Source organism: Choristoneura fumiferana, chromosome 9 (assembly GCF_025370935.1).
Source record: "Choristoneura fumiferana chromosome 9, NRCan_CFum_1, whole genome shotgun sequence".
In the NCBI taxonomy this organism is placed as follows: Eukaryota; Metazoa; Arthropoda; class Insecta; order Lepidoptera; family Tortricidae; genus Choristoneura; species Choristoneura fumiferana.
Window position 1 is genome coordinate 4,283,899 of NC_133480.1, and position 18,421 is coordinate 4,302,319.

At 39.7% G+C, this 18,421-nt stretch overlaps 1 protein-coding gene across 4 annotated transcripts in view; it reads right to left on the reverse strand.

Moving 5' to 3' along the window:
• The window catches only part of LOC141431011 (uncharacterized), a 49,639-nt gene that overhangs the window by 26,946 nt on the left and 4,272 nt on the right, over nt 1-18,421 (reverse strand). For 3 of the 4 annotated variants that reach the window (XM_074091945.1, XM_074091943.1, XM_074091942.1), the window contains exons 1-7: nt 12,879-13,555; nt 8,159-8,339; nt 7,480-7,558; nt 6,174-6,417; nt 2,170-2,299; nt 672-764; nt 352-420 (exon numbers count right to left, since the gene is read on the reverse strand). In XM_074091945.1, coding sequence (XP_073948046.1) covers nt 352-420; nt 672-764; nt 2,170-2,299; nt 6,174-6,417; nt 7,480-7,558; nt 8,159-8,339; nt 12,879-13,167 — 1,085 coding nt within the window. In that variant the 5' untranslated portion in view covers nt 13,168-13,555. Of the gene's footprint in view, nt 1-351; nt 421-671; nt 765-2,169; nt 2,300-6,173; nt 6,418-7,479; nt 7,559-8,158; nt 8,340-12,878; nt 13,556-18,421 lie in introns of those variants that run through there. The other variant, XM_074091944.1, reaches the window with a different exon arrangement.

Genomic DNA, 18,421 nt, shown 5'->3' on the forward strand with positions numbered 1-18,421 from the left:
TTTTTCAGATTTTTAGGCATTGAAGCTTAGAAAGTAAGCTTTCATGCACATAAAATACAAACACCATAGGTGCCCGTTTTTTTTTGCAAGGGGGTTTATTTATGACAAGCGTGTCTCGTTGACATGGCATTTCCTCTTGATTTTTTTGTCCCGTTAGTTAAATGATCCCTTTCCCTTGTAAAATTGACAAATGAAAACCGCTCAAGTCACTAAGATAGCAAAAGTATAATTAAAGTGAGAAATGTTTTTCCAGGTCAAAATCTTTATGAAATTGACATAAGATTGATTTTTACTTGGCCTGTGTAAAAACTTTTTCAGTGCATCTATACCACGTAAATTCCGGTAACTTACCATTCTGGTTCATCTTCTTTCTCAAATCGGCGTTGAGAATAGCGACCACCTGATCTGCGGTTGTCATCCCTGCGGCCAAGCAAAAGGTAAAATCAATACAAAATAAGATCACAATTACAATTAAGTTAAAAGCCTCTGAGCCTTATCATTATCACACTGTCTTGCGAGTTTAACGCATTCACTGCCACCGACGCACATATGCGTTTTCGGAACTTAGCCCAGTGACGCTGTCATAATTATTCATACATTTGAACGCACATGTGCGTCGGTGGCACCTGTGGAAATCAGGTGGCAGTGAATGCGTTAACTATCATCCTCACCTGTCTCTCGGTTTTTCGTTGTTGAATCGGTCGTCCCTTTCCCTCTTAATGTCAGAGGAGTAGGAGTCGCGGGTGAACGAGCGCCGCTCAAACCTGTCAAGTTTACATTTCATTACAATTCACATAATAACAATCTAAAGAGAAATGGCTCGTCTCATTTATTGACTCCTACAAGACCAAAATTTTAAAAAGACCTTTAACCCCTGAACCAAGTAATCAAGAGCCTCGACTTCGAAATCGATTAGGCTGACAAGGAAGGGTACCCAACTGTCCGACTCCGATTTGATTTATTTTGATATATGTTATAAAGTAGTCTAAAATAACGGACACGTATTTTTTTTTAGCTGCCCAAACCCAACCTGTTTGGAGAAAATGTTCTTCAAAGTACTGAAAATTGACCAAACCTTCTAATTTCTGTTGAGAGATTTGTTCAAGAAAATTGATAATTAATTAATGGTTTCGTTATATGTTGGAGAACATGAAAAAAGAATGGAGGCGTGTTTTGTCATTTCACCACAAACTCATATTTTATATTAAAAAAAACACGTCAAAGTTTCAAACTTTTCGTCGCTTCACTCACTTCCCTTTGGTTATTTTTTTGGCTTGAAAACTTCTTGATCCATGATCCATGGTCCCGAAAAAAAAATATGAGTAGGTCCAGTTTACCAAATGATGCTTTCCGAATGTAAATGCTTATCATGTTTTTATGCAATTAAATGATTTATGATTTATGATATCTTAATGCTAAAAATGCCAAAATCGCCATAGGTGTGCCTATAAATTTTGAGGTTTGCCCTCGATTTCCCTGGGATCCCATCATCAGATCGTGAGTTGGTGACAATGGGATCACCTCAGAGTGCCTGTTTGGCACATTTATTTAATACCATAAAAATTTAATGGTGCGTGTGAAGCTCTCAATCTGCACTGGGCTCGCGTGGGAACTACCCCCGCACCCGCGTAGTGCAACCACGCCAGCTAGCCGGGTTTGTTATATTATTTTCCTATAATCGTTTTTTCTTTGTAGCAAATTTTTATTTCGCTTTTTTTCACGAAGGCAATATTTCCAAGTCTGCTTTTTTAATGAAGCTTATTTTCACATTCGCGTTTTTTCTGTGTCGCACTTTTTCCAGTCGCGTTTTTCCCATCCCAATCGAAACAGAAACAGTGTAGATGGAGCCCTGGTATCACAATACTAAAACACAAAACCAGGCTTAACGGCTCATAGGTAGGTTTAGGTTATGTTAGTTTTGCATCGATCTGAAGGGCCAAAAGCACCCAGGATAGGAGCTCCGCGCTAGCGGAGCTCCGTCGAGACTGTTTCTGTACCGATTGGGATTGGGGAAAAACGCGACTGGGGAAAAATGCGACACAAAAAGAATGCGAAAATAAGCTTCATGAAAAAAACAGGCTTGTCAAAATAAAATTCGTGAAAAAACGCGAAATGAAATTTTGCTGCAATCAATCTAACAATTCAGCTAGCGTAGCCCCTAACACTGACCTGTCCCCGTTGGCGCGGTGTTCCGCGCGCGGCGGCCGGTAGGGCTCGCTGGCGCGGTACTCGCCCTCCTCCCAGCCGGTGGACGCCACGTCCCGCACCATAATACGCCCCGACCCGATGCGCCGACCCGCTGTACAGACAAACATTCATCAGCCGGAGGACGGCCAGTGTTAAATGTCCACAATGTCCAGAGAGTCAAAATTTTCAGAGGTTTCCTTTATGATGTACCAGGGTCGACATGCCATTAGTAGCACAAAGGTTCTACCCTGACACGTGATTAATTTTGTTCTACTGTAACTAGGACGAGGTATAATGGGGGATAGGAGTAAAATGTTGGCAATAATATACAATGTTGTGCCAAGTCTTCAAAGCACGCATCACCTGTATTTGCCGAATCAATATAGGCCTTCTTTGAACAAGTTTAGAACAAGACTTAGTTTGGAGAAAATGATGGATTTATTGTATGTCACATCATTTTAACTAAACAAAGTCCTCAGTACTATCGAAACTATAGTGGGTTTCGAAAGACCGAAAGGCCAAGAGTTCTGTATTAAATAAAGATAAGTTAAGCCGGTGATGGCCCAGACTGTAAATGTAGCAAGTATAATAAAAGCGGCTCAATCACAAGACTGTAAACGGACTCATTTTCCACCTAGTGCCATGCGAGGCGAGGTACGATGCGAAAGTGTAAGAGCTTGTGCACAATAGCGTTTTTGCTGGCAGTTTCACGGCGACGTACGGTCATTTGCGATCCGCGTCACCGCGGCGGCATGGTGGCGGCAAATAATCGCAGAGGTACCGCAGCGTGCTCGCCGCATGCGCGCCGCGTGCGCGCGACCTCCCGCGCCGCCAAGAAATGACCGGTAAAAACGCTAGTGTGCACAATCTCTAAATTCAATTTGAATTTATTTATTTTCAGACAACTTGGTCCATACAATAAAAACCTTACAGACTAACATACATAATCAAAAGTCACAAAATAGATTACAATTAATAAAAAAAAATACAATTAAATTAAAATCAAATCAAAATTACAACTATGGTACTATTCAATGGAAAAAATCAATTGTGTAAACAAATGTGGTGACTGACATTGACACTTGACTGACGACTGGCTGACTGACTGACTGACGTTGGCTCTAGTGATGTGAAAGCTCTTTAAGATACTTCAATCAGCAGTAAATAATTATTTTGAATTTACTCATATTTCATTATTTAATGTTTTCCCTAAGTTTAATTTTTTAAAAATGGCGAATCACGTATTCTTTTAGTCCTGTTCAAGAGTCATTCACAATGTTTCCATGTCCCTTTTAACTTAGAATGTTTAATAGCATTTTCACGAAGTTTTAGGATTAGGTATATCTTCAAATATATATACCTAACGTTTTTTCCATACAAACTTACACTCCCCTTTATACCCCTTTAAGGGTAGAATTTTTAAAATGGTGAAACATGTATATCCACTTATATTTTTTGACGTATATTTTCCCCAAGGTTTATGATGGAGTATTTTAGAATTGAAAGGGTCAGTTAAAATATGGATTAATTTAGAATTTTTTGCTGCTTAAGTAGCGTAGTAGAAAAAGGCAACCTGAGATATGTGTGCATAGGAGAAATTTGTATCTTGACTCCTGTCCAACGGTGGTGTAGGGGTTATAGTACGCAGTACGGATTGCTGAGGACCTAGGTTCGATTCCCAGCGCTGGTCTCTTTTTCTGGTTTTTCTGTGCATCCATGTCTCAGTTTGTATTTTCGATATAATTTAGAAGAGGCATTTTTAAATTTACATAAGACAGGGAAATGAGAGTAGACACAGGGAAGTGATTCAAAATGATTGTTTGGTCCAACAATGGACTCCACAGTAAATATGATAAGTACTAGTAAATAGAAATCTACATAATTTCTACTATAATACTCTTTTATCGTCCAACTAGTGTTTACCCACGGCTTCGCACACGTAAATCGTTAGGTCCAACAGCTGAAATACCGGGATTTTTAAAAATTGCCGTGGATATTCCCGAAAATTAAATCGTTGTTTTCATTGACATTACATTAAAAACAATCATGGTAAAATTTCATGACTCTAAGCCCAGCGGTTATTAGTTCGAAATTTTATCCCTATCTCGTGGGAATATCGAAATAAAAAGTAGGCTATGTTTTATTCCAGATGTCAAACTATCTATATACCAATTTTCAGGACAAAGCTGAGCGGTTGTTATTTCAAGATTTTATCCCTATCCCATGGGAATATCGGGATAAAAAGTATCCTATGTTATCTAACTTTTCGCCAAATTTCATCCAAATCCGTCCAGCCGTTTCAGCGTGAAGAAGTAACGAACATATTCACTCACTCACTCACAAACTTTCACATTTATAATATTAGTAGGATTAGTAGGATAGTAGGATAGGATTAGAAACCTTTATAAACCTTCATTAAATAGTGTAACTTAACACAAATAATTAATATCTACGAATAAATTAATTTGCAGAGCCAGCCATAATTATCGGTAGGTAAGGTTGGTTCAGTCAAATAATTAATTTTGTTGGTACAGCACTAAATTTCCAGAGACTAGACCGACCATAGACCAACTTCGGTGAGGAAAAAATTATCATGTCAATTTGACAAATATAACGGATTTTCGTCTTCCATTTAATTCTATAAAATAAACATATTTACACGATTATTTAATGATAAAATGATTGTTAAAAACAGTGCTGAGCTCATTGAGATGTGAATATGATCGGGATTGGCGTTCAAATGTAAGTAACTACGGAGTAATCGTGAAAAAATGCTTTGTTTACACAATTGATTTTTTCCATTGAATAGTATATTAAGTATCAACGTTAAATTAAATTACAGTTAAAATCTATATATATAAAAGAAAGTCGTGTTAGTTACACCACTTATAACTCAAGAACGGCAGAACATATTTGGCTAAAAATTGGTAGGGAGGTAGCTTAGAGCCAGGAGACGGACATAGGCTACTTTTTATCCCGATATTCCCACGGGATAGGGATAAAATCTCGAAATAACAACCGCTGGGTTTAGAGTCATGAAATTTGGTATGTAGGTAGTTGGATGTCTGAAATAACACATAGGCAACTTTTTGACTCGATATTCCCACGGGATAACTAGGGATAAAATCTCGAAATAACAACCACTGGGCTTAGAGCCATGAAATTTGGTATGTAGGTAGCTGGACCTCTGGAATATCACATAGGCTACTTTTTATTCCGATATTCCCACGGGATAGGGATAAAATCTCGAAATAACAACCGCTGGGCTTAGAGGCATGAAATTTGGTATGTAGGTAGCCGGACGTCTGGAATAACACATACGCTACTTTTTATCCCGATATTTCCACGGGATAGTTTTGTAACTAAGGGACCCCATACATCCGTGTATTATTGTTATTATTATTTTGTATTTTTTTCTTTAATTGTATACTTACTGTAGTTTTTAAGTATTTTATTTGTACTTATTTTATTTTGAAAAAATGACTTTCTGCCAAGCTTTTTGCGGCGCATTCTTCTTGGCAATGATGGTCTTTCCGAAAGTGCTGGTATTTAAAAAAATGACGTGTAAAAGTGCCCATTGCGGCCTATTTACTGAATAAATGATATGAATTTGAATTTGGATAGGGAAAATTTTTGAAATTTTAGCACTGGGTTTAGAGTCTTGAATTTTGTACAGTTATTCACAACACAACCTCAATGAAGACCACGATATAAATTTTGGAAATTTCCAGGGGAATTTTGTAAAATCCCGAAAATTTCAATTGCAACTACCAGACCGAATAGTTTACGCGTGCGAAGCCGCGGGTAAAAGCTAGTATCTATCTAAATCTACTTTGGTACAATTAGTTTATAAAATAAACCTGCCCAGGGTTTGGATTAACCAGAGCAGTAACGCAGTGCCTCTGCAGAGAACTATCCATGCGTCCAGCCAGTCCTCGTAGTATGCTATTTGCTAAATGCAGCATGGCAGTGAACATCGCACATACCTGGGTCAGGTTTGACGGGCGCAGTCTGCGCGGCGGCGGCTGAGAGCGGCGAGTCTGGCCGCGTGCGCGCCACGTGCGGCGGCGGCGGCGGCGCGGCGGCCGCGGGCGCGCCGCAACCCGACGTGAACGAGCGCCGCTGCGGCGACAGCACGATGCCGCCGCCGCTCGGTTCGCTCTCCTTGCGCACGCGCTCGCGAGGGTCCGCCGAGCGCCGCTCGCGCTCGCGCTCGCGACCGTACACCCCCTGCGACAATATTACAATGTCTATGACCCAAATATGTGGTCTACCACCCTAAAGTTGACGAATTGTAGTTGAGCTTAATACGTAGATAGATAGATAGATAAAACGTTTATTTGTTACTGCAAACACACACAATAAAAATTACATAAATAAGAAAAAAAAAGAACAGTCGTAACTTAAAAGTAAACCATTTTCAATTTTACTTGTAATCTTTAAGCAAGATTGTAAGGGGCGCTGTTTCACCACCCATTGATTAATTTTATTTGACGAATAAATGCAAGTCTCTGTCTATTCGAACAAACCAAACAGAGACGGCATCACATTTATCCGTCAAATAAATTTAATCAATGGACGGTGAAACAGGGGTACATCAGTTTAAAAAATATATTACTCATTGAGTTTCTTGCCGGATTCTACTAAACTGAGGTTTTTCCGATCCGGTGGTAATTTTTTTTGACATTCATAAGTACTTGTCACAGCCTAAATTGAATAAAGATATTTTGACTTTGAATTGAAACAATTAATTTGCTCACCCGCGACCTTACCTGGTCCCTGACCCTTCTCCTCCCGACCTTGACCTTAAGGTCGCCGGTGAGCAAAGGGTTTCAGTTCATTCATATGGACCTCCGCAAAGTAACGCCGGATTCAATAAATTATCTAAAGTTGCCCATCGTTAGCAGTTATAAAACAACAATGTAGATAAGACGTGTCTATCAAAATGAAAAGACTTGAAATGGGCACAATGCAGGGGAGGGAGGGGGGATTTTTAGGTTAATTATTTTTTACATTATTAACAAGCTGTCCCGTTAGTAGTACAACAAACTTAAATAGGAGATAGGCGGGCTTACTTTAGTTCTCCCCTCAAAAACAAATGCTGTGAGACTTTGTGTACCCACTATGTCTGATAGTATCTTGTTCATTACCCCTCACGAAACATAGATATTTAGATTTACCCTAAAGAATAAAGATTAGAAAAAAAAACATAATTTAGAAAGACCACATCCACAGCGCAGGTTAGTATCAACTAGAAACAACTATAAATAACATGACAAACCAAGGACAAACCTTATGGTTTTCGTTCGGAGCGTCCCCCCGCGCCCCCCGGTCATCCTCGTTGGGCGAATCGGACCTCTTTTTCAGTACTCTGAAATTATAAAGTTTCCGATATTAAATTGGCCGATCATTAATTTGTTCGGAATTCGGCATCAACTATACGCAGGAAACTTAGGGTCCTTCTTGTGTGTACCTATCAATTCTATTAATTTCTACCTAGAATACAACAGAAAATATTTGAAATCTGCAGGCATTCTATTCAATACAGAATGTACCTACCATATCGGGGCGTATATAAGTAATCTAAAGGCTGACCAGAATTATAAAAAACCTCGCAATATTGCGCAAAACCAACCAAATGTTCACTAAAGAACTTGTGTACCTACTAAATAGGTATTCTTCATGGATATCTTGTATGACAGACGAGAGTAAGACCAAATGTTTGTTAGAGAAATTTTATCTTGAATAATAATCCTATCGATTAGTATAATAAAATGGCGATTGTTTGTTTTTTTCATTTTAGTTGGTTCGCGTCCCATGCGAGGCAAGCAAGTTTTAGAAAATCTTTGAATGCAGTTTTGTTTCTTTTTAAAAATAAAGGAATGCCTCCTTTAAGTAAATTGAGCCAACTTAATGATTTAAGGCAGTTTCCCTCCAAGGCCCGACTTATTTTTCCACACTGTATACTGACAGCGCGAGCGCGTCGGCACCGGCGAGCGGCAGGTCGAGCGAGCGCCTGACGAGCGGCGAGTTGCGCAGCCGCAGCAGCTGCTCGCGCGTGTACTGCAGCGTGCGCCGCGCCGGCCCCACCGCCAGCACCGCCGGGTCGCCGCCGCCGCCGCCGCCGCTCATCGACCCGCTCTCCTCGTGACCTGCACACGCAAACACAAACAGCCTTATTCATAAAAAGTTAGAGCCTCCTTGAAGCCTCCTTGAGGGCCCGATGCTAAAAAACATGATTCATAAACGTCTGTTAGCGCTAATCAGTCGATCAAGGCTCTGCTAAAGTTAGAGGACAGTAGACCCTCCTTTATCTCCCTGCTAAGTCACAAAATGGCCGCCACAAGTTTGAACAGCTGACTTTGACAAGAGCAAAACCATACCGAAGATATTTTTAGTGAATTATACTTCTTGACAACCGTCTAACAAGCTTAATCAGTCTGCTAAGTAACAGACCGATCAAACCTCAATTAAGGTTTTTTTATGAATAAGGGGGAAAGCGTTTAACCCCTGCTATGCTTAGACGCGAAATCACGCTTAATTTAAGGCTATCTTAAGGTCTACGCACAACTCCACACCACTGCGACACCAACACACCTACAACTTTCGGTTGAGTCAAGTAAATGATCCACCCGATGGTCACTAGTGGACAATGTGGTGTCAAAGAGTAGGCAATGCGTAGGCAACTCGGTGAGCTCGTCTTCTTATCGTGTTCTCTGTTGAACATGGCGGGTTCCCCGCCAGCCGCGAGCGCATAGTCGCCGCGGGGCCGACGTATGGGCAACGCGTAAACAAATGAGTTAAAGTTGACCTCAACTGTACGAACGCGTAGAGCGTTCTTTTGTTGCCAATTTAGTGCCAAGCGTCATACATAGACATGTATCTCCGAAGGAAGCATCACACGAAACTATTCACAAAATAACTAATAATAAGGTACTTTATAAACCGCAACAAATAAACCACCATTGCGGTAAAATAGCTTTTTTTTATGGTCAAGCTGCTCCATTTGAGATGCTGATCCGCAAATTATGATCAGAAAGACCGGTACATGAACAAACAGACTATGGATGCAAATTACTTCAATTCAGCGCCACCCCTCGACTGTCACGGATTAAAAGGGGTGATATATAGCAAGCTAAAGTGGTACTGGATTAACGGTTTGGACACCAGTCTCGGCGAGTTTTCTGTCCATTGCGTTGTAGAAACGCTTGCTGAACAGTCGTTACCTACATGGCGGCACCCGCAATGGACAGAGAATTCATTATTCGCACCGTCGATCGAATTGGCTGGGACGTAGACGTAGACACAAAGCACTGTAATAATAGATGGCATGCTAAAAAAATTACAGGCAATGGCCATATCACGGATTTTTTCGAGTTAAGGAGACGTTTTTGTTTTGCTAACAGTTCATATGCCGGGTTGACCGTGTTTTAGCCTTTGCTGAAGTTTTACTGTGTATTTTTTTTATTGGTAATTAAAGAACAAACTAAGCTAACCTAACCAACAAAAAGTTGGTAAACCCTCGACTTTGTCACTTCAAAGTTCAATATCTCAAAAAAGGCTGAACCGATTTTGATTAAACATGTCTAAGAACCATAGCTAGAAAACCTGCTATCAAATAAAAAACCACATTGAAATCGGTCCACCCGTTTAAGAGCTACGGTGCCACAGGCAGACAGACACACAGACACGGCCAAACTTATAACAACCCTCTTTTTTGCGTCGGGGGTTAAAAAGAAGTCGTATACGTTCATTTCAATAGTATGATTATAGGTCTATTAACGTGTTTGCTTATCGAACGCCAAGATTATCTTATTATGATTTTGACAGGTCGTTCTACATTCTTATCTCTATATAAGTAAGTACCAACACGTAAATACATTTAAAATTAATATTTAAATAGCTACGTGAAATGTAAGGTGGCTGACTGACATATGACTGTTGACTTGAATTAAGACAAACGAAAATTAATTGCGCGACTACGAATATTCAACGCAGCAGGCGCGGCTGTTTGCATAGCTTGACCCTTGACCGTTCTACTTCGCGGAAATGAAAATCAAGATTATCCCTTTTGTTTTAATCATGGACCTCCGCAAAGTAACGTATACAAACAGTTTAAACAGCCCTTTTTACGATGCAAAATTTTACAAAACTGTGAAGTCCACTTATATCCGACGACCGGATGGCCAAGTGGTTAGAGTACCTGATTACGAAGCTTGAGGTCCCGGGTTCGGTACCCGACCGGGGCAGATATTTGTATGAATAATACGAATGTTTGTTCTCGGGTCTTGGATGTTTAATATGTATTTAAGTATGTTTATCCGTTGCCTAGTACCCATAGTACAAGCTTAGCTTAGTTTGGGGACTAGGTCAATTTGGTGTCAAGTGTCCCATGATATTTATTTATTTATATTTATTTTATTGATAGATTTTTTCATTTCTTTGTTGTTGTAGCGGCAATAGCAATATACATTATGTATATATTTCATGTCTACCCGAGCTTAAGATTCTTGAGATACCTGAGACAGACAGACGGACAGTTCAGCGACATAAGTAGGGTTCTGTTTGTCACCCCTCGGGTGCGGAACCCTGAAAAGAATTATTCCTATTGGTGCACTCGCACGTATCTGGTGGAGGCATAGCCATCAAACCGGATGTACAATCAAGTAGAGAACGCATTTAAAAACTATAGTTCACAATAGCAATTACCACAGCGGAACCATTGTCTCGTCGCGATATCACTATCACACTTTCCGCTCGCGTCGTCGAAGCTATCGGCAATTCTGGATAAATACAACCTAGGGCTCTTCAAGGCTAGAGTGTGTCTATAGTTTGTTACTGAACCAGTGAGATACACCTTTGGCCTCATCTGCACGTTTCATGTAAAAAAAAAAACATTAGAGTTCTTATGAGCAAAAAATTGATCAAAAATATAATATCTAAACACGTTTCTATTATTGTTGGCCTAGAAGCGTCTTCAGATATTTTTGATTGAATTTTTGTCAGACAGAAGTACCTATAAGGACTTGACTGTAGTCGAAGAAAATGAATCGCGTACCAGTGTGAGATTTCTTTGGCAGATGTATGGAGAGCCAATATAAATAAATATTATGGGACAGTTGACACCAATTGACCTAGTCCCAAACTGAGCAAAGCTTATATAGATATATAAATACATATTAAACATCCAAGACCCGAGAACAAACATTCGTATTATTCATACAAATATCTGCCCCGGCCGGAAATCGGACCCGGGAAATTTTGATCAAAAATATCTGAACACGACTCTATTGTTAACGGCTTAGAAGCGTGTTCAGATATTTTTGATCAAATTTTTGCTCAGATTTTTGTGAACTCGACTGTACCTACCTAACTATTTTCATTTAATTTTATTTATTTATTGGCCAATTATAAGCCCTAAAAGCTTTTACTTCCCAAAGTCCAAAGTTAACTGTCCAATTTAATGTGTTATTAAACCAGTTGATATTTTTAATAATCTCTGCATTACGCATTAAATATAATGCCACTGTTACATAGCACACGATGACGAGAAGCTATGAAGGTTCAAGTTTGATGCAATTCAGTAGCAATGCACAACTAATAGTAAAAAAAAAACGTTTCGTTCACTAGCCAATGCTGCAAAAACTAGAGACAGACGATCAAATCGTTTAAGAATGTTTCGGAGTCACCTTGGAGGCTTTTGACGGTAGACGTTTTGTTAGCAAAGCCTAATAATGAGAGACGTAGTTTTCTTTTTCCTCTCGTTCGATTTATGAAGATTAATAATAAAATAATACCGCCATTTTCGTAACAGAGCCGAGTCATCTTTCTCAGACAATCAGACATTTTTGTAGTAATGGCAGAAGATTCTGATACAGTTCCCAGTTGTCTGGTAGAACTACAGGACCTCTAATAACCGGAATCTACAGCCAATTCGTATAAAATGTGACCACCAAAATGAGTCGGATGAAACACTGGAACAATGAACCAGCCCTGAAATAAAGTTCTGCGTCACAATTGACATCTCGAACGCGTTCATGTTGATTTCAATTATTTCGAGCAAATCAGCAACGCCTCTGACGGCGCGTATCGGAAAGATGGTCTCTTTCATATTATTTGAAAAGTTAACGCGATCGTTTGCTGCGAGCAAAAACTTTTACTAAAAACCCTGAAATGCCTGCACGAGCGTCTTTTTCAGAAGTGCGCCGTACACTCAGTCAGGACGGCACTGAGCGACAAAGCAAGTCGCGTTCATTTGTGTTAGCCGTCTAGACTAGACTCTTTCCTGTCATGCATGATGGAAAATTATCCCTTTAATTTAATAACTAAATTGTAAAAGTATTAAACATACAGCCACGTGCGCATTTAGTTATTGTCTGCGAGTGTTCTTTCCCCCTTCATATACACATAACTAAATAATTGCTCGGAAGATTTCTTTAACTGTTGTTATAACTGAGCAACTTCGAGAAACATTAAAGGGCAGTCAGAAAACAGTTCCGAACAGTTCAGTTCCGATCACTGGACCGTTAAACTAACAACCTTCATTATGTTTTGATCAATCCCCTTATTTAGTTAGCCTTCGGCTAAAAAGGTCGTGATATAATGGTCAATTTATTTAAGCCGTCTTCACACAGTGTCTAAGTAGGAAAGGTAGAAAAGGTAAGGTTTGGAAATATGTCGTAATAACTTACTCCATGACACGCGTTTAACGCGCTTGGACGGTGGACCGGCGTGCACCCTCGGCGGAAGATGCGCCGGCACCTTCCTCAGAGCACTCTGGTAACGCATCAGGAACGCGTGGACGGCACAATTCACAGGACTAGAGTACTGGAACTTCTCTGGCAACGCGGTGACCGCAGAAACAGTGACCACTGATCTACGCGAACGTCGCTTCCCGGCACGATTCCCTGCTCTGCGCCTCCTCTTTTTACTCTTAGTCGCTACTTCAGTTACCAGCAATGGCGGATCCCTACTGACCATCTTCCGACCGACGCGAGTTTTAATCGTTATTTTGAAAGTCCACGGCGGGTGACGCGACACAACAAAATGGCGGCGGTGTGGCAAACTTTCGTCTTAAAAACTAACTTAAACGTGTAAAAATTAAAAATAACTATTATAAATTAAAATTAACAACACTGGATAAAATATTGGTAAAATAAGGAATTTAAAACTATGCTATAACTAAAAAAAGTGTCTTAGAGACAAATGTCCGCGATTCGGCTGCGTGTTCGAATGTTTCGCGTTAATTCTACGTAGCAGGTATCCCGGTAAAGATGGAGGAAAGGTATCAAGGCAAAATAATGTAGTTTTCGCCAAAACGAACGCGGGGTGTCGCGGGCGCACGGATTCGTCTCAGAGACTGGGTCGCTTCGAGCGCCGCGTTGGAGTATGAAGCAAACTACCCACATTTTCTGACAAAATTGAACATAGGTGCTTAATAGTTTTAATAAATACCCGCTTTTAGGAAAAATAACTGATTTTATCCGCTTCATGTCTTCGCTGTTGTCATTATAATTACATAAATTACCGAGGAATTTTCTAGTTAGTTAATAGAAAGTAGCTGTACTGTATAATGTGAATGTGTGTTGTCAACACGTATTCAACCACATGAGACAAATCTTTCTAGAATGTTAGCCACCGTTTGACAACTTAACTCGATATATCTAGATGAATAAAAATGTTGGGAACTTCATTTTAACCAAAAAGTTAAAGGGCATTTCATTGATTTTGATGTAATAATGATTAACCATCTTGTTTTATGTCATGTTACTTAATTTAAGAAATATACGAGATCGAATGTCATAATCATTTAGACCATTGCAACCTTGATTCACGTGACGACAGATAATAAATAATAAACCCTGGCATTGCACCAAACTAAAACAATTGTCAATCTTTCATATCAGTAGAATTTGCATGTTATCTTACAATGTTGACGCCATCGAATTTGTTGATAAAGATAATATAAACAAAGGTGCTAATTGGCTGTCGGTATCGTTTCATTTGATCGTAAAATCAAAGTGCACGTTTTAAAAACAAGATTCGTTGCAGTTTTATTAATAATGCTCCAACTTTAGTCAAAAGGCGATTGTGTTCGTTGATCATGACATGACACTAGCTCAATTAGAACGTTGTCTTCGTAAACGCCAATAATTTTGTGGCTTGTCAGTTTACTTAACATAATGTAAATGAACTATAATACTTTGATAATAATTAAGTCAAATGTGGTAGTTAAGAGTTAGCCGATCACTACCAAACCAAACTCGGAAACGGTACTGTTTTTGTTTTTTTTTTTGTTTTTGGCGACAAAACAGTCGAAAATTTTAATTAGGTATCTAGATACTGTGTCGTAAAGACATTGAGAAATTTCGCCGTATACCTATGTACAGTTGCGAAGAGGGATTGTTGAGACACTTGCTTCTGTTTGTAATTTAGCCGTGTAATCTACGAATAATAATTCGTGTAATACTATTCTGCTTTATTAATGATAGATAATAATATACTATAATAGTAATAAGTAAGTAGCTTAACAATTCCGGTTCGAATTGGTAAATAATCAAGGATTTGGATGAAACTTGGTATGCTACTTTTTAACCGAACATGTGTCATGAAATTTGGCATGTTTGTTTATACTGCAACGTCAATAAATACCACGATGTAATTTCTGGTAAACCCACAGGAATTTAGTAACATCCCGGAATTTCAATTCCACTGCTGGATCTATGATTTACGCGTGCGAAGCCTTGGGTAAACGCTAGTTCACGTTGGCGTAGGTCTTGACGTTGCGAATAACGAACCTTATCGCTTAGGTGATACGGGTCGTTAACTATTACAAAGTCGATATCGGAAAGGACTCATGCTTATCACTGGAACGATGTCAACAAAACTCTCTGGATCGTTAGTTTTTAACTAAGATTTTAACTAGCTTTAGCCTTTAGCCTAAAGTCGGTAGTTTTACGTTTCAACAGCTGTAAAATAAAATGAGCCCGGAATCTTGCTGTAGATAGTTGGGCTAGCTAGATTGACTAAACACCAACAGATAACCTAACTAGCAAAATGTTGGAAACTCCCGACTTTGTCACTTCAGTTCAATATCTCAAAAACGGCTAAACCGATTTTGATGAAACCTGTCTAAGAACCATCGCTAGAAACCCTGATGCCAAATAAAAAAAACCGCATTCAAATCGGTCCGCATTCAAACCCGTTTAAGAGCTACGGTGCCACAGACAGACACACAAACACACATAGCGGTCAAACTTATATTATAATACCCGTTTTTTGGCAGAAACTTCAGGACTTTCCGTATTTTGATATGGCGACCCTAGCCGCAACGTTCGTCAATGCTAGCGTTGCGTAATTTGATTCCATGCAGTACCACTACCATGAGTTTACAGTGACCGTACTCGATAGCGACGGCGCAAATTATTTGTAGAGGCGCTGTGCCCTTAGTGTAATTTTCGGTTACAAAATACGTCTCGATCGCGTTCTCGTTAAAATCACAATTTATATGGAAACACGAACAGCGCCTCTAGCGGAACGTTTGCGATGTTCGTGTTTCCATACAAATTGAGATTTTAACGCGAACGCGATCGCGACGTATTTTGTAACCGAAAACTTACACTAAGGGCACAGTACAATTCTCCATACAAACAATATACGCCGTCGCTATCGAGTGCGGTCACTGTAAACTCATGGTAGTGGTACTGGGGTTGCAACGAATATGAAGGTCACAGCTCCCCTCGCTACATTGATCTGGCTAGCTTTACGAGGGCTGATCAATGCGGTTATGCATGAATGAATCTTGGGCTTACGATTGGTGATGTTACCGGTAGGACTTAACAGCTTTTTTTAGTCGGTCTGGTGCAGCGTTTCCCATTAGCCGGGTCGCGACCCGGTACCGGGCCATCAAAATAAAATACCGGGTCGCAACATTCCCGCCTTGTTTTAAAAATAATGCCTGCTATTGATATCTTTAGTAAAAAATAAGCAGCAGCTCCATACTGCGCACTAAAATTCAGGGTCCTAAATAGGCGATAAAAATTGGTATTAATTCTTTAACAGATTAGTTGAACAGCTGATTTCGACTTACGTAACTAACTATGTACATAATGGAAATCTAAGGTACTAATTAACCATCTTCCAAGCGTAGCGTAATGAAAAAAAGCTGTTTTCAACTGATCCCGGAGATATGAACTTAATGAAATCTATCATAGCTGTTTTGGATTTCTTAAAAAGTCTGTAATGAACTAATGATGAAGCCGGAAGATACTTGGCATTCATCATGGAATATGTATCATTTGTTAGACAGGCTGTTTATATAGGCTGGATGATGTATGTATAGTATCATAGTCGTGTTTGCACTTGTGAGAACGGCCACGTAATAAGCTGACAGATAAAACACCATGCAATGCAGACGCACTGGCGGAGATAGAGGATGCGGGCTCATTCGCCTACTTAAAATAAATGTATAAATGCTAAAAATATTTCGTTATCAAAACCAAAAAGTATAAAATAAATTAATAGTTAAAAACCTTAATAATATTTAATTAGTTAGTTAGTGGTGGCCTAGTGGTTTGACCTATCGCCTCTCAAGCAGAGGGTCGTGGGTTCAAACCCCGGCTTGCACCTCTGAGTTTTTCGAAAGTCATGTGCGGAATTACATTTGAAATTTACCACGAGCTTTGCGGTGAAGGAAACATCGTGAGGAAACCTGCACAAACCTGCGAAGCAATTCAATGGTGCGTGTAAGTTCCCAATCCGCACTGGGCCCGCGTGGGAACTATGGCCCTAGCCCTCTTGTTCTGAGAGGAGGCCTGTGCCCAGCAGTGGGACGTTTATAGGCTGAGATGATGATGATGAGTTAGTTAGTGGTTAGAGAACCTGACTACGAAGCTTGAGGTCCCGGGTTCGATTCCCGTGTCGGGGCAGATATTTGTATGAAAAATACGAATGTTTGTTCTCGGGTCTTGGGTGTTTACTATGTATTTAAGTATGTATCTATCTATATAATTATATTTATCCGTTGCTTAGTACCCATAACACAAGCTTTGCTAAGCTTACTTTGGGACTAGGTCAATTGGTGTGAATTGTCCCGTGATATTTATTATTTATTTATTATTAAAAACCACAAGAGAAAACACGCTTTTATATATGTTTGACCGCTATGTGTCTGTGTGGACCGATTTGAATGCGGTATTTTTTACTTGAAATCAGGGTTTCTAGCGATGGTTATGACATGTTTCATCAAAGTCGGTTCAGCCGTTTTTGAGATATTAAACTTTGAAGTGACAAAGTCGGGGCTTTTCCAACTTTTTGTTGGTTAGGTTATTATTGCTCACATAATTGGATCTACATATTGAAAATACTACGAGCTAGAAAAGCAAATCAAGAAAAGATCGATTTTTAGAGTATCGATCTTTTTGACTTCGATTATTTTGTGAATCGATTTTTCAGGCCTCGATTCGGATCGATTCGAGAATCGATCTTTTCTGGAAACAATCGCCATCCTTAGTGCCTACCTAATAAATAACAGCTAGAGGTCAAGGGGGAAGGTGTGAGAGCGAGACCGCGCGGCACTGTTGCGAAGTTACTCAAAACATCATCATCATCCCAGCCATCATACGTCCCACTGGTGGGCACAGGCCTCTCAGAATAAGAGGGCTTGGGCCGTACCTAGTTCCCACGCGGGCCCAGTGCGGATTGGGAACTTCACACACACCATTGAATTGCTTCGCAGGTTTGTGCAGGTTTCCTCACGATGTTTTCCTTCACCGTAAAGCTCGTGGTAAATTTCAAATATAATTTGAATAATTTCGCACATGAATTTCGTAAAAACTCAGAGAGGCGAGCCGGGATATGAACCCACGATCCTCTGCTTGAGAGGCAATAGGTCAAACCACTGCCACCATGGCTTCCAAAACGTAGTATAATCTAAAAAAAAAACAACTTAAAAAAAAACCGAAAAATTCCGCATACAAAGTACAGACTTATCCAGGGAAATACAATCGCATGGTAATGGTAACCCACATTGCTGCAGTATAAAACGCTATAAGTCCCGCTTGTAGATATAACTTTATCTCAGTAGCTAAAAGAAATTGTACTCATCAAAGATGTCACTGGGACATTTATTATCAAACGGTACCAAAAGTCGAGATTAAGACAGCTTACAATGGAATAAAGAGCAATAAAGACTATGTAATAAATGACAAACAGCATCACATGATAATGTTTATGT